The sequence below is a fragment of the Colobus angolensis genome, unplaced genomic scaffold, assembly GCF_000951035.1.
Source record: "Colobus angolensis palliatus isolate OR3802 unplaced genomic scaffold, Cang.pa_1.0 Scaffold13, whole genome shotgun sequence".
Taxonomy (NCBI): domain Eukaryota; kingdom Metazoa; phylum Chordata; class Mammalia; order Primates; family Cercopithecidae; genus Colobus; species Colobus angolensis.
In genome coordinates this window covers 9,308,580-9,330,964 of record NW_012114252.1, presented here as the reverse complement: position 1 = coordinate 9,330,964, position 22,385 = coordinate 9,308,580, and the positions used below count along the sequence as shown (strand labels likewise).

The window sequence follows — 22,385 nt, the reverse complement described above, 5'->3', positions numbered from 1 at the left end:
TTCAGTTTTTTTTTTTTATACTACGTTACGTTAAAAAACCATTCCATTTCGGAGAAACGAAACTTTTTTTTTTTTTTGTATTGTTTTTAAGTTTTAGCAAGTAATTTTCAAGTAGGTGGAGATGGACTTTTCAGCCACTGCTGTTTTTAGGAACCGAATACTTCTCATTCTTGCTAAACGTATACTTCCATTTCTAGCATAGAAAGGAGAGACTGAATGAGTGTTTATATGCCATAAATACTGGAACAGTTTGCTTATTTGCAAGGGTATTTGGGAAATAGAACCAAAGTCATTCTCTGCTTTACTTGTCTTCACTACTCATAAAGCATATTCCTTTATTAGGAAGAATAATGATAGTTTTCCTGACATTGTGTCACTTTATTATTATATATCTTTACTCTCTTCAGCCGCCATCCCACTCTTGTCCGCATGAAGCTCATGCCTAGGAGCCCAGTTGAGAGACGGGGAAATGAGCTTGAATGAAGTGAGCTCAGGGGTGGGAGTGCCGCGTTACCTGGAGCCTCTACTCCGGGGGCTCTCAGAGTGTGGCGTCCAGGCCAGCGGCCGCTGCAGCCCTGGGAGCGTGTCAGAAATGGAAATCCTTGGGTCACTACCCAGACCCACTGAATCAGAAACTCTGGGCATGACACCTGAGCATCGTAGTGGCTCTACTAGAAACATGAAAGAGGCTTTGGAACCTCTCTTTTCTTGTGGGTATTTTTAGTTAAAAATTCTTGGTAAATAGGCAAGGAAGGTTTTAAAAGTAAATGTCTGGCTATGCATACCTGTATCAGTCTCAAACATGAATCATTAAGTTTAGAACAGCGGTGGCAACACCTTCTTCCCCTCTCTGCCTGTGCCCCACCAGTTAAATAAGCAGGAAATTCTGGAGCTGCAGAGCAGCATGGGATGAGCTCCAGGCACATGGGGCACAAGCGCAGTCTGTGCACCTATGAGAACAGTGATGGTTTCCTTACCCAACAGCCTGCAGTTCTCATTCAGCCCCCTTCAAGTTTCTCACTTAATAGTAAAGAAGAGGGGCCTGGTGAAGTGGCTCACGCTTGTAATCCTAGCACTTTGGGAAGCCAAGGCGGGCGGATCATGAGGTCAGGAGATCGAGACCATTCTGGCCAACATGGTGAAACCCCGTCTCTACTAAAATGCAAAAAAAGTAGCCAGGCGTGGTGATGTGTGCCTGTAGTCCCAGCTACGGGAGGCTAAGTCAGGGGAATCGCTTGAACCCAGGAGGCAGAGGTTGCAGTGAGCCAAGATCACGCCACTGCACTCCAGCCTTGCGACAGAGCAAGACTCCGTCTCAAAAAAAAACAAAAAAAAAGAGTGGTAAAGAAGAGTATTTGTCACTATTCCTAGATTTCTAAATATCTGGCCTCCAGTCTGGGAATGGGAAGGTAGTGAGGGGCTCAGATGTGAACTCCAGGTTAACAGTAAGCACTTTTACCTGTGTTTGCTCCTCACTGGTCCTATGGCAAAGGGCCTGATCCCTGAGACACCCGAGGAAGATTGAGCTTCTGGAGCTAAGGTGATCTGTGTCCAGGTTTATATGCCTGCATGCAAAAAATGTTTCCTGTTTAAAGCTCAGCACCCCCACTGGAAGGTAGGCGAATGTATGGTGCGCTCTGTGGCATTACTGGATGTTGGGCCGTGTGGTAAGACAGTCTTCCCTGGCTTAAACTCACAGATACGAGAGGCTCATTGGCACAGCAGTCACTGGGATCTATCTTTGCAAATATTTACTCAGTTGAGGTATCAGTTGGACCATATCAGAAGAGATAGAACAGTGAGTGAGCTGGCATAATTCAAGAAAGTCATCTTTAGCAGGTATAACTCTGTGGTTACTGACTCTCTTAATTGGCTACATCTAATAGATTGCCAAAGACAATCCAGAACTCAATTTCCTAGTAAGATAAAATGTTTGAAAGATTTAAGCCCAGAATTCTGCTTATTATTATTACATTAGCTTCCTGCTATGTATTGAGTGCCTTCTGTGCCTCAGGCATTAATCTTCATAACAGCTCTGCCTGATAGATCGAATTATCCGACATTTTATGGATGAGGAAATTGTGGCTGGGAGAAATTAGGAAATTTGCCCAAGATCACTACACAACTGGCCTGTCCAAAGGTCTTGTTCTCCACTAAGTCAGATGTGTGTGAGTGTGCTTGTGTGTGTGTGAGAGAGAGAGAAAGATGGAGTTGAGTAAAGATCAAGGTATTTGGATGATCTCTTATGCAGACAGAAGAAAAAAATTACCAAACACTTAGCAGATAGCAGATATATACAAATCTGGACACATTCACACATGTTATCTCACTTACTACGTAAAAGGGTTTGTTTTGTAAACAGATTGTCACATGCAGAAAAATATGGTTTTTCTAATGTCTGTTATTAACACAATCCCAAGCCAATGCTGGCCTTCAAGTAGTTTATGATATTTTTAATGTGTTCACAGATTTAATCTGGAAATGTATTTTTAGCAGTTCCATTTAGTACCTCTTCTTGATCTGAACTGCACAATGAGAACTAACACATAATCAGGGGCGATAGGAACCAAGACAGGGAGGAGCACATGGGCAGCCGGAGGCTTGCAAGGCAGCTTGTGATCTGCTTTGCTCAACCATAAGCCTGGTCTGCAGACACATGGGGCTTAGGTCATCTTAGTGATTGGCAAGCATCTGTAACAGAAATGGCTCTTCTCCAAACTGATTTTTTAATGTTATTTTAAAATAATTGTGTACATAATGATAAATGCTGTCTGACTGGGAAGAGTTTGCTGTCTTAAATTAACTTTGTTCCAGTCACCTCATTTTGACACCCGAGGTTTGTTTTCCTCTGTGTTCCTGGATCTTTTAGAAATTACTGATACTGAGCATTCGTTTGCTGAAAGGCCCGTCTCCTGGATTAAGCTCCATAAGAGACCATGTTACAGTGGTCAAACCTGAATCCAGGACAGAGAATTCCTGGAGAAGCAGTCTCCACTTTATTGCTAGAAATAAGCCATGCCTTTATATTATTCTAATGTGTCATTTAATTTCCTAAGTGAAAATTTCCCATCTTCAGCAAGAGTCTATAGGGATAAAAAGATAGAAATAAGATACCCAGCCTTGTTACCTGTGGATATTTCTGAGTGGAACAGTTAAGGGTGATTTTTGTTTTGCTCTTTTTGCCCTCTGTGGGCCTTTCTGAATGTTCAAAGATGTGTTTGTATTTAGTGTATGTTACCTTCTATTTCATGAGAAAGCAGCAGGGAGACACAGAAAAAGAGGGAAGAAAAGTGACTGGAAAATAAAGGCAAGTAGCTAGGAAACTGTCCCTTTTGTCTGGGACAAAAAGTCCTTTATCCATTTAAATGGAAGTTATTTAAGTCTTTTTTAATACAAATTTTATTGTATATATTTGAGGTTTACAACAGGTTATGGGATACATAATGTAAATGAGCTTTAACTCCATTCTTGCAAACAAGTTTTGAGATGAGAGCTGAAGAGGACTAAATCCTGAAAATAAGAAGTAAAGGCCATGACCGTAGAGAGGGAAAGGAGGAGAAATTGAACTCAAATAGAGAAACATGGGAAAAATAGAGAAACATTAGAAAAATGGGCCAGTTCAGACAGCAGAACTGGGAAGCTTGGGAATTTTTGTAGAAACCATATCTCCTGGATAGCAAAGAGTGCTAAGAAAATGAAAGGTCACCTCCAGATTCACCCAAAACTTAATCCAGTCATAATTAGGAATGTAAATACATTGGAGAAAAGCAAGGCTTTCAAACTACGGCTCCTGAGAAAATGGCGTTCATAGATAAAACTTGTAAGCAGTTCCCCAAACACTGGAAATCACTTTTTTTTTTTTTTTTTTTGGTGAACAGCTGCTCATGGTTGAGAATTAGATCATATTCATTTAAATAGTTCTATTTTCTGCTCATTAAATTGCTCGCCTTTCACATGATGGAGTTCAATATGGTACCTTAGTATTTCATGATAGAAAGATCACTGTGAATTCCCGGTGTTCTGCCAGCTGTGATACATCCACAATTCACTGGACCTAAAAAAAAAAACAAAAACTTACTCCTTGAGGAAAAATTTCCCTCCAACAAGACAAGGTAGATGTTGCTCTGAAACTATGACTGCAAGCATAATTTCCTATATAGCAAAATTATATGGACGTAAGTTACCCCTGTTCATTTGGCCGAATTGTAAGATTGGTTTGAGATACTGGCCTCTTGACATTTTCTTTTTTTTTTTTATAAATGTCGAATCTGCCTACTTATGCAGAATGCACACACATATCGTTCCCCGACAGAGCTTTGTTCAGACAGCTTGTCCGTGTTGGAAAGCGGTGCTCTTCAGTGTCGTGCACGTTTAGACACGAAGCTCATCCTGGCTGCTTGCTGGGCCACACCTCTAGCTGCTGTGTATATTCTGCAGTTGATGGGAGTTGTAGCCAACCAGGCTTCCAAAGTGTTTAATTTGTGTGAATTTTCTACTGACACAAGGAAATCTTGAGTGACTAGAAGCAGATTATAGTCTTCTTGTTTTCTTTGATAAGTAAAATCCACAAATGTTAAAACCCTGCTAGATACCGCCTACTGAGCTAGACCAAAGTACGCATCACATGGTTTCTCCACTTGATCTCATGTCTCCACAGTCGCTGTTCAAGGTCAGTTATAGGGTCATCGTTTTAGAGATGAGGATGCTGAGACTCAGTTTACCTGGCAAATTCACACCCATGATAAGTGGTACCTGACCAAAGCCTGCACATTTTCCACCTTCCCAAACTCTCTGGTTATTCATAACTTAGCAGAGTGCCTTAGAGGCCGGGGGAGATCACCTTTCCCTTTTGGAAGCCCTGTTTCATATACCTTACTTGAGTATTTTTTCCCATCTGTATTTAACGCATACGTGTGATGGCACTTCCCTGTTGGAATTAAGATGTCACAAATGACACCTCTGTATCAGCTGCTGGTAGACAGTAAAAATGAGTACATATTAATAAGGAGAAGCCCAGTCAGTACTAAGCAAGTGTTTCTTTCAACTGTATTACAGTTTGCTGGGAGGCTTATCACCAAAACATAAATATATTGATAGTTCGTTCTACAAAAGAATTCTGTACTTTCCTAGAGGATTCAAGGCAGAGTTTGTTTAAAGAAGTGTAAGTTGTCTTAATACTTAGAAAATGTAAGTCTCGAGGCTGAAATTGCGTGTAACCTACCAGAGGTGACTAGTATGTCTAACAAAGCCGTCAATGTCTGTTTTCAGAACCAGCTCCTGACTGACCATGGACATAATCCTCTCATGAAAAAAGTTTTTGATGTCTACCTGTGTTTTCTTCAAAAACATCAGTCTGAAACGGCTTTAAAAAATGTCTTCACTGCCTTAAGGTCCTTAATTTATAAGGTAAGTTGCTTCATGGGTGATGGTTAGAAGTTTTCCTCCTTCCGCCGGAATTGAAGGGCACATTACCGAGCACTGACCTGTCTGTGGTTTATCTGCTTCCTCTCATCCTGTCTAGTTTCCCTCAACATTCTATGAAGGCCGAGCCGACATGTGTGCGGCTCTGTGTTACGAGATTCTCAAGTGCTGCAACTCTAAGCTGAGCTCCATCAGGACCGAGGCCTCCCAGCTGCTCTACTTCCTGATGAGGAACAACTTCGATTACACTGGAAAGAAGTCCTTTGTCCGGACACATTTGCAAGTGCGTGTGGTTTAGCTTTCCAATACAGATTTACTCTGTGCAACCCTGCTGTATCAGGAAAACTTGGAGTATCACATTGACCAATTTCCCTTGTCATAAAGATACTGCAAGATCTGGAAAACTGGGAAGCCACATTTGCTGGCTTGGTTTATTTCACGCTCCATTACTATAAGATCTGGGCCCGAGATGCATTTCTGTTGGTAAATTGACATTTAAATATTGAGTCAATATCGGACTGATTAAAATTCCATTGCATTTTAGTTTGAACTTGTATGAAATATGCAGTGGGTAGACTGTCCTTTGCAATACTTTATCAGAACATGGATATATTAACTATGCCACTATGTGAGGATGCTTAATAGTAAACATTTTAGGTAAGAAACAAAAAGCCCAACCGAAGTGGTTCTTTTCTGTCCTCTATCTACTGACACATCTGCTGTCTCACCAGAGTTAAAGCATCCTAAATTCTGTGCTCTGAGAGCCAGCCAAGATAATGACCAAACTTCTCTATTTTTGTAAACTCTCTTTTTCTACAAACACATGGTAGGTATCCCTTTTCCATCTCCGCATTTAACCCTTTTTTTGGAAACAATATTTATGGTCCACATAGCATTCATGGATACAACCATGAACAAAAGAACCCTCTCCCAGCCCTCATGGAGTGGAGTCTCATGGAGGTCACAGACAAGCCCTGGAACTCTTAGAGTACAAGTGTGACCACTGCTGTTGTAGAGGAACTTGAGTGGATCAGGAGGGGCACCTGGAGGATGTGAAGGATGCATAGGGCTCATGGTTGAAGAGCGGTGAGCGTGTTCCAGGCCACAGTGAACCACGGGGAAGCACTTGTCTGGGGAACTAGAGACGTTCCTTACTGCAGAGTTTAGAATATGGGTGAGAAGGAGTTGAGGAGGACCCGTGGTTGCATATTCAAATCGTGGCGCATTTGGACAGATCTTCTGGACTCCAGTGTTGATGATGGGTCAAGGCTAGTCTAGACCTCAGCTAGGGAGACCATTGTCAAAGCTAGGTCAGAGAGGATGCTCTCCTAGACCAGGGATGGTGAGGTCAGAAGGAAGAGGAGATTGAGTTGACAACATTTGGTGACTGATTATACCTGGGTGTGGTGAAGGAAAAGGATAAATAAAGATGGCCTCCATGCTTTAGCTCAAACAGTTGGGTAAAGGCAGTGCTATTCATAGAGCCAAAAAAAGACAGAGCCCCCCATGGCATAGTTAATATATCCATGTTCTGATAAAGTATTGCAAAGGACAGTCTACCCATTGCATATTTAATACATATAAGTTCAAACTGAAAACTGAGAAAGAAATCATGTCTCCCTCTTGGTTGGAGAAGGTAATAGATAAGTGGATGGGCTTATCTCATTCTCCTCCCTTTGCTCTCCTGATCAGCATTTTGCTTTGCAAACAATGTTTTTTAAGGCTAGCAGAATCACTTTCTGGAATTACTCTTAAAGGGGAAGAAAGTACCTCAGACATTGTTTCCCACACTGGAGCGACCCCTGCTTAAAGCACCCCCCAACCCCCACTTGCCCCTGTCCTCAGGCACATCCTGACTGAACACAGAAGCCCAGCCTGGGCAGTCATTTGAAGGTAAATTGATTTGCTCATGTTTGTGTGTCCCTAAGGTCATCATATCCGTCAGCCAGCTGATAGCAGACGTTGTTGGCATTGGGGGAACCAGATTCCAGCAGTCCCTGTCCATCATCAACAACTGTGCCAACAGTGACCGGCTCATCAAGGTGGGTAGCCTGGCCCATGTTAGTTTCACCCCAAGACTCTGCCTCAGCACCTGAGGTGCATATGGAGAGGCAGAAAACAGAGGAAGCCACGTGTCCTTTCTTCTTCCACCCTTGTTTTAGCACACCAGCTTCTCCTCCGATGTGAAGGACTTGACCAAAAGGATACGCACGGTGCTAATGGCCACCGCCCAGATGAAGGAACACGAGAATGACCCGGAGATGCTGGTGGACCTCCAGTACAGCCTGGCCAAATCCTATGCCAGCACGCCTGAGCTCAGGAAGACGTGGCTCGACAGCATGGCCAGGATCCACGTCAAAAACGGCGATCTCTCGGAGGTAGCCCTGCCAGCCACTTGATCGGGTTTTTGATAAAAAAAAAAAAACAGTGAGGCCCCATTCACTAAAATAAGCCAGTTTTGAGAAAAATTATCCCATGAATCAAAAACCAATTAAAAATGTGCAAAACTTTAAACAGTATGAGACTCAGGGTGACTTCATAGTTAGTTGAGCATTTTAATAATTTAAAACAAATTGTAAGAGGTTATTTTTGCCACTGAAGAGCATTGTTTAAGCTCTTAAACCTATTCATACAGTTTCCTGCTAATTAAAATACACATCAAAACTCCTCTGTAGTTCTAAAATTCAGCTATTTTATGATAAAATGAATTCCTCCTGTTATTCAAGGTAATGACAGGTGTTGCTTTCTCCTGCGTGAGGTAATCCATTTCCTTTTGTGGGTGCAGTAGGTATTCCAGCACTCCCTTCTATGCAGAGCTGATGTGTTTCGATATGTAGACTGCATGGCTGGGAGTTGGGTGTGTGGGCTCCAGTACAAGTAATACTGGACTTTAAATCCAAGATCCAGTATTAATTAACTCTGTGACATTGAGCCAGTTTTTTAACCCTTCTGTTGCTCAATGACATCATCTGTAAAATGGGGAATTGGAGAAAACAATTGGCTGTAAGGCAGTCTGTGCTCCCAGGAGAACTCATTCAGTGTCTGTGCCTGAGATGTTTAGGTATGATCAATGGTATTACTATAGCAAGCAAGTTTTGACTTTTAAACTTTTATAACTGTTTGAATTAATAAACATACTCTAAGTCTGAAAATTTTAACTATATTTACATATTTATTTTTCAAGGAGTTCAATATGCTAAAAAGCACACATTAACATGACAGTTTTGTTTGACTATAAATTTAATGTAAACCGCACATTGGCCATAATAAAAAGGAATAACTAAGAGAAGTAATTTTTCTATCGTTCTAAGAATTTAAGATTCTTTAATGACCTATGTGGCCTAGGTCTCAAGAAAAAAAAAAAAGAAAGGAAGAACTCACTGAGCTTCAGCTGTTCCTCTGTGAATTAGTTTTACACGGCTGCCGTAACAAAGTACCCAGACTGAGTGGCTTCACACAGAAATGTATCCTCTCACAGTTCTGGAGGCAGAAGTCCAAGATTGCAGTGGCAGCAGGGTCGCATCTCCGAATGTCCTCAGGGAGAACCTGTTCCATGCCTGTCCCTGAGCTCTTTGTGTGACCAGCAGTCTTGATGTTCCTCGGCTTGTAGCCACATCCCTCCAGTCGCTGCCTCGTGGTCTCATGGCATCCTCCCCCATGTGTCTGTGTCCCTGCCTCTCCTCTCCTCTTCTGTGACACCAGTAATGTTGAATTTAGGGCCCACCACACACCAGTATGACCTCATCTTAACTAATTACACCCACACAGAGCCTGTTTCCAAATAATATCACATTGTGAGTTCTCAGGGAGGCCATAAATGTTGGGGGGACAACACCCAACCCAGTATACCCAGTGAATAGGGGACAAAAGCAGCTAATTTATAAGATTTCTTATTGCCCTTGCTGTGTCTGGTTTTGTGGATGTGCTCAGTAACCCATCATGTACTTTCCTGCCTGTTCAGTGCATGTGACCCTGCTGTGCACTGCAAGAGGGACACACGTGGGAGGCATGAACTCTGCCTCTGAGGACTGGACAGTGCATAACTCCACTCTCCAACAGACTTCTCTCTGCACACATCAGAGTGCATGCCACACTGCTGACATTCGTTGACACACGTGCACGTGGAGCAGCCTCCGCCGGTGTCTGTTGGCTAGCTAGGGGTGAGGGTCTAGATGAGGGCACCACGCGGTGGCGCTCACCCCGCTGACAGGCACAGAACCACACGCATTAGAACCTTGCAGCGGGTTCGCTTCCAACAGCTGTCTTCGATCTTTATAACACCATGGCAATTTGGTGAAAAGAATTTCTTTTTTCTTTCAATTTAAGATATGTATGGCCGGGCGCGGTGGCTCAAGCCTGTAATCCCAGCACTTTGGGAGGCCGAGGCGGGCGGATCACGAGGTCAGGAGATCGAGACCATCCTGGTTAACACTGTGAAACCCCGTCTCTACTAAAAAAAAATACAAAAAACTAGCCGGGCGAGGTGGCGGGCGCCTGTAGTCCCAGCTACTCGGGAGGCTGAGGCAGGAGAATGGCGTAAACCCAGGAGGCGGAGCTTGCAGGGAGCTGAGATCCGGCCACTGCACTCCAGCCTGGGCGACAGAGCGAGACTCCGTCTCAAAAAAAAAAAAAAAAGATATGTATAATGTTACCGATTTAAGGTTAAATTATGATTTTTATTTAGAATTTTATGTTTGGAAAAAATTATAACTTGCTCTTAATTTTTAAGTCAAGCAAAAAATATATTAGCACCTGAAATTTGAGCCATTGTCTCAGAATCTAGGGAGGAGCACATGCTTTCTTCAAAGCATCCTCTTTTCACTTTGAGAGAAATGATGCAGAAATATTAGGTATAGTAAGAGAAAAATGCTGCTTTTATCTTTTACTTTGCAAATATAATAATTCTATATAGAAACAAGTTTTAGTAAATTTACTGCCATTTATCTCAACTCCAATTTCAAATTTTCAGCTTATGTGAGTGGTTCCACTCTTTTCAAAGGGTAAGATGTCAGCTATTAGAAACACTAGCTGGTGCACTGAGATCTAATATATACGTTCATACATTGATTAGATTTCTGTCTGCATGGGAGCATTATGACGTGCTGTTATGAATGATGATGCTGAGGCATGTGTCTTCTATTATAGGCAGCAATGTGCTATGTCCATGTAACAGCCCTGGTGGCAGAATATCTCACACGGAAAGGTAAGGAATTATTCCTGTGTTTTGTGAAATTAATTAGTATAAAATCATACAAAGCAGCAGACAAGTGAGAGCCATTCAGGAAGATTGGAAGGTGGGAATTTGTGTGTTTGTGAAGTGTGTTCATTGTTTTATTCCCTGGCATGACGTTTGCTTGAATTGGTGGGCACAGCAGAAATTCCAGGACTAGACAGAAAAGTAGATGACGTGTTGTCATGTAACTTCCTCTGACAGCTTCACTCTGCAAAAACTAGTTAATGAGTTTTGCATCTGGCCAAATCTAGAGCTAAGAAGATATTTTTCCCTTAAGATAGTTCCCACTGGAACGATTAGGCAATCAAAAAGTTGTAACGGGAGATTATCAGACAGCATTTCTGCAACGCAGCCCAGCTGGCTTTATTGTCTGAGAAGGCAGCCTTTCTGGTGGAAACCTTGTCTCTCAGAGGAAGGAGAGGGGACAAGGAGCGATGCTGCATTTGTGCACTCTGCCTTTGTTCCCAGACGAGCAGGCCGTGAAGTCTTTCACAGGTTCCCTGTGGTTAAACAGCAGGTGCACATTTCCACTTCAAAATCAGCACAGCCCCAAATGGTGACATTTATTTTTGGAATACTGTGGTTCTTAGAAAAGCTGGTAGTCTGCGTGAGTTACATGGGACAAACAGCAGCACCAGATCTGGGCTAAGGAGGAATAGACGTACGAAGTGAGAAATAGTGTGAAACCAAAGATGCCGAGGCCACAAACTATATTTCTGGTGCAGCTGGCTATTCGGAATGAAACAGCAGAGCCCCAAACAGAAAAATTTGGAAAGGGCTCCATGTTCATTTAATACCAGTACTATTTCCTGTCGAGACCTTTTATCAGGTGATGCATTTCCTCATGTTTAGAAGCAGTCCAGTGGGAGCCGCCCCTTCTCCCCCACAGCCATAGCGCCTGCCTGAGGAGGAGCCGGGGAGGTGAGCCTGAGGATCAGCCCAGCCCCCGGGGACCCCCTGCCTGGTCACCTGCCCTCCCATGGTGGGGGATTTGCCCTTCCAACTTTGCATGGACAGACTTCACTCTCCTTCCCTCCGACTCTGTGGCTCTCTGGTTGGCTGGTGGTCTATTCCTGTGGGCACAAGAGGAAAGCACCTTGGCCACCACTTTGGTTACTCCATTGGCGCCGAGTTAGTGGTGAAATGTTCTCCGTAGCCTAAAGCAGGGGTGGTTGGTTTTTAATTTTCTAGTTTGTATGTTAATGTATCCTCAAGCCCCTAGATTAACGCTTTTCATGGGGGACTCTTGTTTCCATATAACAAATAAAAACTAAACGGGGATAGTGGCAGATGCTAGGTAATCCATGAATAGTGTGGAAACCTGGGATCATGTGCAGCAGAAACATCTCTGACTTTAGGATCTACGTTTTCAAGGCTTGATTTCAAAATGCCCTGTGTTCCTCTTTCTCCCTAAATGCAGAAGTCTCAATTCAAGTTTTTACTTCCATTTTATTTTATTGCGAACAGTTATCTCAAAATAGAGTAGGGGAACATCTCATGCCCTTCTTCACTTGATCATTTTGCATAGCTGACGTGGTCCAACTGACTTAAAGCTGTTTTCCAGTGACTGTGAGATGAGGAAAGGTCCCGAATGGGCGGTCATTGCTTGAGAAACATCCTTATCCCAGACATTGATCCTGCCTCTAAGCTGACACCCTTTCCCGCTGGAGAATCAGAGTGCCCAGGCATCCATGCACTCTGTTGATGCAGCCAGCCACCCACCCCAGGGCTGTTGGGGTGGGAACCTGCTAAGGCAGCCTGTCCGCTCACCATTATGGCCATGGAGCTACACCAGGGTTGTGTGGGGAAGCTCTCATCTGAGAGATGTGTTCTTCCCCGGCCAGAGTGGGTGAGGTGGCAGCTTGAAGGAAACAGTTCTTTTTGAATCATACATCTCTCTTGTATTGGCTTTGCCTTCGTTTTTCTTATCTCAGCACAAGTCATCCTACCAAGTCAAATTTTCACATATTGTTATTTTACTATTAATTTAATACCTATTCCTCAGTTTATTTACAGATTAATATTTAGAGATTGCATACATTTTAATCAAGGTAGATAAAAAATTAAAAAGGGATAAGGAGAAGAAAGTGAAAGAGGTGAGGGTTCACTAGAGGGAAGAAAAGCACACAGGTGCTCCCGTGAATGCTGGCCTGGTGCCTAAGAGATTTCAAAATCCGTTATTTCATTCAACACAGAAACACACAGGGCGGGAAAAACCCTCAGGGTTCACCCATGTTCAGGTTCCTGACTCTGACTCTCCCTGCTCCCTCTCTTCCTAGGCATGTTTAGACAAGGATGCACCGCCTTCAGGGTCATTACCCCAAACATCGACGAGGAGGCCTCCATGATGGAAGACGTGGGGATGCAGGATGTCCATTTCAACGAGGTGCGTGCTTGGACTCATGTGGGCTTTCAGGCACTGGGGTATCTGGGAGCCTGCTGTTGGCATTGCTAGTGCATCAGACCAGGGCTTTTTCCTCCCTTTGTGGCTGCTCATACATATAGTTCTAACTGAGATGATTCTCCAGAAAACTGATGCAGAGCAGCAAAAGCTTTTGCTGTTCTCCTCTTCTAGGAGTGCCTCCTTTTCTTTGGAAAGAGTTTGTGAGGGGTTAGATTGTAGTGAAGTGAGGCTCAGCACTTGAATGCATCCAGTAAAAGTTCCAATATATTGGTCATAAAGTTTCTCATTCTTTATAGCAGTTAATTTCTCTGGCTCATGAGTTTTCTTGGTTTTAATCTGACTTTTCAATTAATGTCTCCAGCACCAGTCATCTCCCCAGGGCCAAACTCAAAGGCATGAGAGGCCAGACTTGGGTTCTGGTCATAGCAACCCCTGTCTAGGGTCTTGGTCCCTGCCTTGCCTGTGTGCTGTGGCCCAGGTCCTATGGGCCCTTAGGAGACAGGACCACCCTGTCCCACCCCCCACAGAGAACAGCAAGTTTGACATTAGATCACCATAGCAATTTCTGCAAATTTCAGTTTCTTGCTAAAACAGATTAGCCTTGCAGCCACTTATCTATAACTGGAGAGTTTTGAAATAAAACTAGATATTTGAATAAATGCCAGTTTTCCGCTGGCATTCACTCTGTTTACTTTTCCATGCCTATCTGCCTGAAGGGTTCTTTGTGTGCACCTGCCTCCCTTCAGCCCAGGGCAGAATGAAACAGCTGAGGGAAAGCTTTTTAATCCTGCCCGTGTTTTAAGGAAAATGAAGTTGTACAGTTTCTCCCATGGAGTGGAGGAGCAAGCCAAGAAAGGAGTCAGTCTCTTCTGCCTCTGCTGCACCTGCTTCATCCTGACTTCCAGGGCCACAGTGGTGTGGCATATGGTTGATACTGGGGCTTTTAACCATTCTCATGCCAGGGAGGTGGGCCCTTGAACGCACATCCTCATGACATGAGCTAGGCCGTAATTCAGTTGTTCTCTAAGCATGGTCCTGGAACCTTTCAGGGAGTCTTTGAGGCCGGTACTCTTGCTACTGAATGTCTCTGAGGCTGGGTTTTGTTTGTGTGCAATGACCCAAACGACCTATCAGAGAGGCTGGGTGCAGAATGGATGCACATTCGGGCTTATCCTACAAAATCAAACAGTAAAGAGCGTTGTAAAAATGGAAAATAGTACTACTCGTCACTCTTTTTTATTTGGAAAAAAATCCTTTTTTATTTAAAAATGCTATTTTTAAAACATGGAATAGGTTTATTGTTTTCATTAAATTAATAAGTAAATCTTAATTTTGTTTCAGTTTTCGTATCTAGTATTGCAAATACTGAGAGATACCATTCACATAAACTTTGGGGTCCTCAATAAATCTTAAAATCTACGAAGGGGTCTTGAGCTCAAAAAGTTTAAGAACCACTGTTGTAAATTGTCTAGTCTCAAATGGCCCTCGAAATTAAAAACTAAGCATGAATTAAAAGGATAACATATTGAGTATACTTCATGTTTAAATATTAAGATAATTTAAACCCCAATAAAGTTTTCTAGGTATCCTACAAAAAAAGAAAGAGATTGGTTATTATATGGTATTAACAGTTCTGCTGTTTCTCCACCTTGAAAGGCCTGGGTGGATGGTCTTTTTTGTTTGTTTTACTTTTGACTCTCAGTTATGAAACCTGCCACCGAAGGATCAAGGCCCACATACTCTTGGCTTTGAACTCCTCACTTCAGGTGAATTTCGACTGAGTTTTTCTCTGAGAAGAGGCATGACTGCATTGTCTCCTTGCAGAACCCACCCTGGCTCCTCTGCCAAGTCAGACCTCTGGAGTGTACCATTTTGTTCAGAATTAGATAAGGAAAGCAGCGATGCCAGGAACAATTAAAGGTTGGAAAGTAGACCATTTTTAGTGACCTATCCTGCAGAGCTGATAAAAGGAAGCTTGCATTTGTTCATCTGATTGAGTAATAGGCTGAGATAGTTACTATGTTAGAGCCTAATGAATTAGCCTGTGATATCAAGTGCAGACAGCCTTGGGGAAATAGTGAATGGCGCCCCCTCTAAGTAATAACTAAGCCTGTGACAAGGACCCCTTTATCAGCTATTTTCAGAAGATGGATTTGTCACCTTGTCCTTGAAGCATAAACTTAGTAAATCTTTAACAAGGTCCATAGTACATGACAATCTGTGGTGATTAGGATATGACACAGCAGGGTTATAAAGTCCTGAGCGAGCCTTGCACATCCAGATTGAAACTAACGGGGAGCGGAAAGACTAACGTGTTCTAAAAGACAAGACATCTGAAATTACCAGGCACTTTTTTGCATTGGCTGCCAGGATGTTGCAAGAAAAAGAGAGATGAAAATCTCTGCCAGAGAGGAAGGACTTTGGGGAAAATCTGATGGGAAATAAGTGTATAACACAGTTTAATAAAAAGCATTGCCCTTTTAATCTACATTATTAGATATAATTAAATGCCTGAGATGTTCTCCTAAAGTGATTTTTTAAGGGACACTACCTAAAAATACTCAATTCTCTTAGCAGCAGGCCTCAAATGAGTTTTTACTGGCACCAATTCCACCTTCCTTGACTCTGATCCAAAGAGCAGACTCGTTTCCAGCTGCTTTTGATTAATAAAGAGAAACCTCCAATTTCTATTTACAATTTTGTTTCGCAAGACTGAGCCTGTGTGGATTGAAGAATTCAAAGTTTCCTGTGGTGTCAAAATTCCCCATGGCCCATGTAGTTTTGAGATCCCTCCCTTGTTAATGAATGCAGTACCAAGGTCCTGGAAGGATGCAGGTAGCATAGCTGGGAGATTGAAGAAAGTCTAAGAAAGGGACTGTTTTTAAAAGTTCAGAGAGGGTTTAGGGAAGCCAACAAGGAATGTTACAGTGCCCCGAGGTTAGCAGCAGCTGGGTGTCACCCCTTAACCTTAGGAATAAAGTGGGAGAAAGGGAAAAATTACATAGAAGGACCACCTAGCAGGACCTGTGAGCTTTTTAGTAAAGGACTCCTCAGGGCACCCACACAGGGAGGGAAGGAGTAACTGCCCACCTCACTCTCCTCCTGCCCCCCAGCATCCTGCTGGGGCCTGCCGTTGGCCAAACTCAACAGCAACCGGACAGGAAGTCGCCATGCAGAAGTCCTGCTATGTCTGCTTCCCAGAGCAGAGCCTGGGAGAACAGGGCCCAGAGGAGCTCCAGAGGGAAAAGTAGAAAGTACAGATAGGTGGATCCTCATTATCCACCTATCTGCTGAAATTTCTTTGTAGCCCCCAAATCAATACTCCATAGTACTTTTGTGGTCATTCAGGGATATGTACAGAACATCAAAAGATTTTACCACTCAACTGTGTTTCTAGCTGAGGCCGAACCAGGCAACGCTCTGCTTCTTGTCGCAGCTCTCATCCCGTGGTCAGAGGCGTTCAAAGCAGACTGACGCCATCTTGAGTGAGGGCTGGGAAAATGAGACTGAGACTTGCTGGGCTGCTTTCCCAGAAAGTCAGGCATTCCGAGCCTCTAGATGTTCACGCTGAAGGGGTCAAATTAATAATGTTTACTAGACAGACCCAGACTTGGGAGTGTCCAGATATCCCAATATCTGGAGAAGAAAGGCATTCCTGATTTTTCTTTAAAGATAATACTGATTTTTGCAAAATACATTAATTAAGAAAATTATTCCTTTATCACAAATCCTCATAGCAGAGCACATCTCCCCATGTATACGAGTAACGTACCTAGGGTGGATGTGTTCCTCCTCTTACTTTCAGGAACACCCTACTCTGTCTATGGAGTAGCTGCACTTTCACCACTTTACTTTCTTAATAAACCTGCTTTTACTTTGCACTGTGGACTTGCCCTGAATTCTTTCTTACACGAGATCCAAGAACCCTCTCTTGGGATCTGGATCAGGACCACTTCCCTATAACACCATGAACAAGCCTCCTTTGGTGGTCTACTTAGTGCCATGTTTTTCACATTTGTGTGGATTTTGTTGGTGGTTCGCTGTTTAAAATGGCCCCAGGGAAGCGCTTAAGTGCTGTCTGGAGTTCCTAAGTGCAAGAACACTGCCAAGTGTGAGTTACATAAGCTTTGTTCAGGTGTGAGTTCTAGTGCTGTTGGCTATATATTTAATGTTAATGAATCAACAATATGTATTTAGTTAGGTGTCTTTAAACAAAACACATAAAATAAGTGTAGGTATTGATGGGTTAATGAAAATATTGTAACCAGAGGCTCCCAGGAACTGAACCTTGCATTTTCTTTGGGAAGCGGGCAAGTATTTGCTAATTCACAGTGACGTTATAGAACATAACTACCTCGGATGATGAGAACTGACTCTACCTAGCACACAAAACTGTTGTTTTACAGAACAACAGGTCTCGCCATTGCAGAATTGCTGCTGAATGTAACGAACGTTATATGAACTTCACTAGGCCAGTCTCTGGCTTCTATTAGTCAAAATTGTTTCTACTCAGGAATAGTTGCCAGTAAGAAACATAAAGTGTTTACATCCTTAGGCTATCCTAGGAGATAGAGACATCAACAGAACACATTCAGGGATTCCTGTTTACGTCTCATCCAAGCGTGGCAGTAAAACCTTTAGAGCCAGCTCATCTCCACTTTACCCTTGACTGACAGTGCTCCTGGAGCCATGAAAGTCACATGGCACATCCTCACTGTTACAACGATTCTCCACAACTGTAGTAGCAGTGAGTAGGGAACTTGGCCAGTGGAGCTTGGGTAGCTGTTCTGCCTTTGCTGGATGCCAGCACATCACACTGCCCTGCTTCATTTTGCAAATGTGGACTGGGCTTCCTTGGCACTGAGCTGTGGGCCGGAGGTCTGAGAGTGAGCAAGCTGTGGTCCCTGCCATAGCACCCTACACTCCTGCTGCTGCTTCCCGCCCTTTAAGGAGAAACACCTCAACCACAGTCCCTCCAGTCTGAACTGGAAGTTGTCTGAGTTCTTAATGACTTGGAAATTTCTAGATTGACACATGTTGATGAATTCCATAGACTGGCCATGTGCCATGTGCTAGCTCAGGGATGTGTAAGTGAAAGTCCCTGCCTCAGAGAGTTTCACCCAGTGCGAGAATCCTCAAGCTTTTGGGTGCTTAGGAATTACTTGGATCCCTGCTACAAATACAGATTCCCATCCTTATCCCCCAAACCCAGATTTAGTTGGGTGGGTGTGGGGCCCAGGAATCTGTATTTTAATAAGCATCCAAGGTGATTATTCTGATGTAAGTGGTCCTCAACTGTACCTTGAGAGATGACGATATAGCAGAAAATGCGCATTATGCTGTGATAGCACACCGTTGCCTAAGCCAGGTCACACATTTGCAGTTATTCCCAAATGGTTAGGTAATACTGATGGCATCTAGCTTCATAGGTAAGATTAGTTAAATTAATCCTAAAATAGAGCAAATGGTATCTCAGTGAAAAAATGTTTAAAGAACCCTGCACAGATATAGGCTCATGCAGGCATTTTCATGCACATGTGCATACACACACCACACACACACACACACACACACACACACACACAGTGTTAATGTGCTGTTTCCAGAGACAGATGCTCAGTGCCTTCAGTTGCATCACTGTGGCACACTAAAATGGGCCTGGCTAATTACATTTTTAAAAGCTTCCTTGATAGCTTATGAACTTGTTGCGCTGAGTTCCTTTTATTATATTTTATAATATTAAAAATATAAATATATTATAAAATATTTTCCCCCAGCCAATTATTACTTAGCAGTTCTTTGCATATGTCAACAATATGGGAAAAAAATATCTTGGAATTTAAATTGTAAGCAAAGTGGTAAAACCATCAGGCACTCCATATGACTGCCCTATAAGGTTGTCACTATCTGACCATTGTTCTGGTTTTCAGGTGCAATGATTGCTGAGAACGTTATTCATATATGCTCCAATGTTTAGTTATTGTGTCTTGGTCTTTGTGACTGTATAATTTTGTATTGATGTATGGTCTCTCAAACTTAACTGCCGGTGATTACCAGTTATTTCTATTCAAAGAATTGTTACTTGATGCAGAAGCTGTAAAGGATTAGGTATAGAGTTGACATTAACTAGAATAATTTAGCTTACTAAAATAGGATTTAATGTTCAGCAATCCACACTCTTATGAGAGATTGACTTATTTTTTAATATAAAAGCTATTTTTAGTTTGTTATTGGGTAAAATCTGTGCTAACTCTGCTTTTTATAATATACCATTTATTTACAATAATAAGTGATATTTGGACCGATCACCTATAGAATTTGAACTGCCTCTGAGTCAGAAAAGAAGACAAAATAATGTTCAGTAGAGTATAAAACTTAATGATTTGTTATTTCCTAATTCTTGATAACCATCAAATTGTGAGACTTATTTCATAATGACTTACTAAGCTCTATTCACTTTGTCAGACTTTCCTATTTCCCAGCCATTCTGGGGACTCTCCATTGTTGAAGCCCATCTTTTTTTTTTTTTTTTTTTTTTTTTTTACCAAATATAACAGGTTCCCCCATAATGAACTCAATTATCTGTGTCATATGGTACATACATATATATCAATACTTATATGCCACTTAAATTCAGGTTTCATTGTTATTAAACTATTCACTTGTTTATAACTTGACTACACAATAGTAAAAATAGCATGTATTTAAATCACAGTTTAGGCTAGATGTGGTGGCTCACACCTGTTATCCCAGCGCTTTGGAAGGCCAAGGCTGGAGGATCATGTGAACCCAGGAGTTCAAGACCAGGCTGGGAAACATAGTGAGACCCTATCCCTACCAAAAAAACATATATTAGCTGGGTGTATTAGTCTGTTCTCACGCTGCTATAAAGAACTACCTGAGAATGGGTAATTTATAAGGAAAAGAGGTTTAATTGACTCACAGTTCTGCAGGCTTAACAGGAAGCATGGCTAGGAGCCTCAGGAAACTTACAATCATGGCAGAAGGTGAAGGGTCTTACATGTAAGACCTGTCTCAAAAAAAAAAAAGAAAAAACCAAAATCTTAGTCTATCAGTTAAAAACATTTGACTCAGGAAACCACCCATAAATTGTTTGACATATATTTAATAACTGACTAAATCTAGGGCTACTTAAAATATACCTGAAAGACTGCTGTATACAGGTATCTTGCTTGGATACACGGACCATCATTTTAAAACCAAATAATAAGATCTTCCTTATATAATACCTTATTGTCTGTTGTGATAGTTGATGTATATCTACATATGTTTTTATGTCTCATAAAATTATCTACATTTGATTGTTTATGTTTGAGAAAGCTCTGAGTGTGCCAGTTCAGTGAACATACCCCTTCCTACCTCCACAGCCTCATTTCTTACCACTCTGAGATTTTAGATTCCAGACCCTCAAACTTCATGGAAATCCTCCCATGCTGTGCTGCCTTCACCCTCTTACCTTTGCTTGGGCTGTTCCTGCAACCTGGGCTGTCTCCTCTCTTTTCCTTCTTATTCCCACTCCTGCCTTTCACTTTCCCCTGACTATCCCGGTGCTCTTTTCAGACCCAGCCGGTCATCACTCTCCTCAGCTTTCCATGCCTTGCCTTCCCTCCCCTGTCCCAGCTGGACAGATGCTGCTCCTTCCTGCCTCCCTGCACATTTCATTATCAGTACACTCACCGCCATCGTTTACCATCTCTTCCTGGACCTAGCTCCCACATGAGACTCCGGGGTCTAAGAGACAGGGAGTGTTTCTTCAACTGACTGATCTTTCTTCGCCTGACCTCCTCACTACCGCCCAGGGACTCACTGACTACTCATTAAATGAATCAGTCCCCACTGCTCTCAAGTCAGAGTGCCTGCCCCTGCGACTTGCAGTTTGGCCATGTATTTGAATTCCTTGGGTTTTCCTCTGTCCTCCGTGTCTTGCCCTGTATATCACATCTCTTCTGGTTGGTGGTCTTGAGCCTCTAGTATGTCAGTTCTGGCTGCTCTGAGGATGACTATGTGTGTCTTTCAGGAAGCAAATTTCATTCATGACACACAGCCTAACAGACCATCCAAAACCTGCCCTTCACATCTGGAAAAAAATCTGTTGGGTAATTTTTATAAATTATAGAAACTTAATCCTATTTATATAGACTTGTGTTACAACCCCAGTGTCAAGCAGTGTGCCTTGCATGTAGTAGATGCTTGGTAAAATATTTGAACAAATGATACACTTGATGGATGACTCAATGATGTGGTGGTGAGGGTGCATAGTCGTAACTTTGGTAACTCTTTGAGAATACGTTTTCATTTTTAATGAGATTGCATTAAAATTGATCCAGATTCTTCTTATGCTATTACTGGTATGGCGAGGAGTTAAGACTCTTTACGTCTCCGATCTGATTCACAATGGACAGGGTGTCATTTAGATTTACATCTAGCGTGAGGACCATGGCTTACTAGTTATAGTAACTAGTAAGTTACATGGTTATAGTTTTCCACAAAACTTTACATTTCTCGGCTGGTTCACGCCTGTAATCCCAGCACTTTGGGAGTTCAAGGCAGGCGGATCACGAGGTCAGGAGATCAAGACCATCCTGGCTAACATGGTGAAACCCCGTCTCTACTAAAAATACAAAAAAATTAGCCAGGCGTGGTGGCGGGTGCCTGTAGTCCCAGCTACTCAGGAGGCTGAGACAGGAGAACGGCGTGAACCCGGGAAGCGGAGCTTGCAGTGAGCCGAGATTGTGCCACTGTACTCTAGCCTGGGCAACAGAGTGAGACTCCGTCTCAAAAACCAAAAAACAAAAACAAACAAACAAAATAACTTTACATTTTTCTTTGAAAAGGCCCAATGATGAGAACCAAAGGGGCCAAATGATTAGTCTGTAAGTAAACCTAAGGATAGTTTTAAAATGGGAAAAGTTCCATGCCCTTGATGGTTTCGTTATCAGAAGGATGCCTTGTTATACAATATGTCTTCCCCATGGGAAGTTAGGTCCTCTTAGAATTCTTCCATCTCTACTGCAGTCCCACAACACCGCTGAGAGTAAAGATAATAAATACACACTGGCAGTGTCTTTGACCTAAGATATGTCAGAAATGCAAGGCTTTGGTAAAGGGAATCTTAGCGTATTTCCTTACAGACAAGGACAGCTATTATTATCTAGTAAATATCATTAATATTACTAAGAAAAGTACACATCGACTCACTCATCCAATAGATACTGACTGCCCGATGTGTATGAGATACTGTGGGACTACATAGATTATATAGCCTAGTAAAAAATAAGGTTATTTTATTTTATTTTATTTTATTTT

General features: G+C 42.4%; 1 protein-coding gene and 1 long non-coding RNA gene across 4 annotated transcripts in view; one reads left to right on the top strand and one right to left on the bottom strand.

Annotated features, from left to right (window-relative positions):
• Positions 1-22,385, top strand: part of DOCK9 (dedicator of cytokinesis 9) — a 195,795-nt gene that overhangs the window by 145,553 nt on the left and 27,857 nt on the right. For 2 of the 3 annotated variants that reach the window (XM_011933819.1, XM_011933817.1), the window contains 7 exons: positions 5,269-5,406; positions 5,522-5,704; positions 7,350-7,463; positions 7,584-7,799; positions 10,567-10,624; positions 11,507-11,575; positions 12,934-13,040. In XM_011933819.1, the coding sequence (XP_011789209.1) occupies positions 5,269-5,406; positions 5,522-5,704; positions 7,350-7,463; positions 7,584-7,799; positions 10,567-10,624; positions 11,507-11,575; positions 12,934-13,040 (885 nt within the window). The remainder of the gene's footprint in view (positions 1-5,268; positions 5,407-5,521; positions 5,705-7,349; positions 7,464-7,583; positions 7,800-10,566; positions 10,625-11,506; positions 11,576-12,933; positions 13,041-22,385) is intronic. The other variant, XM_011933818.1, reaches the window with a different exon arrangement.
• On the bottom strand, positions 2,439-4,971 carry LOC105505854. Its single transcript, XR_001000822.1, has 3 exons — positions 4,912-4,971; positions 3,977-4,054; positions 2,439-2,691 (listed from the first exon to the last, which is right to left on the bottom strand). It is a non-coding gene; the product is annotated as an uncharacterized LOC105505854 (long non-coding RNA).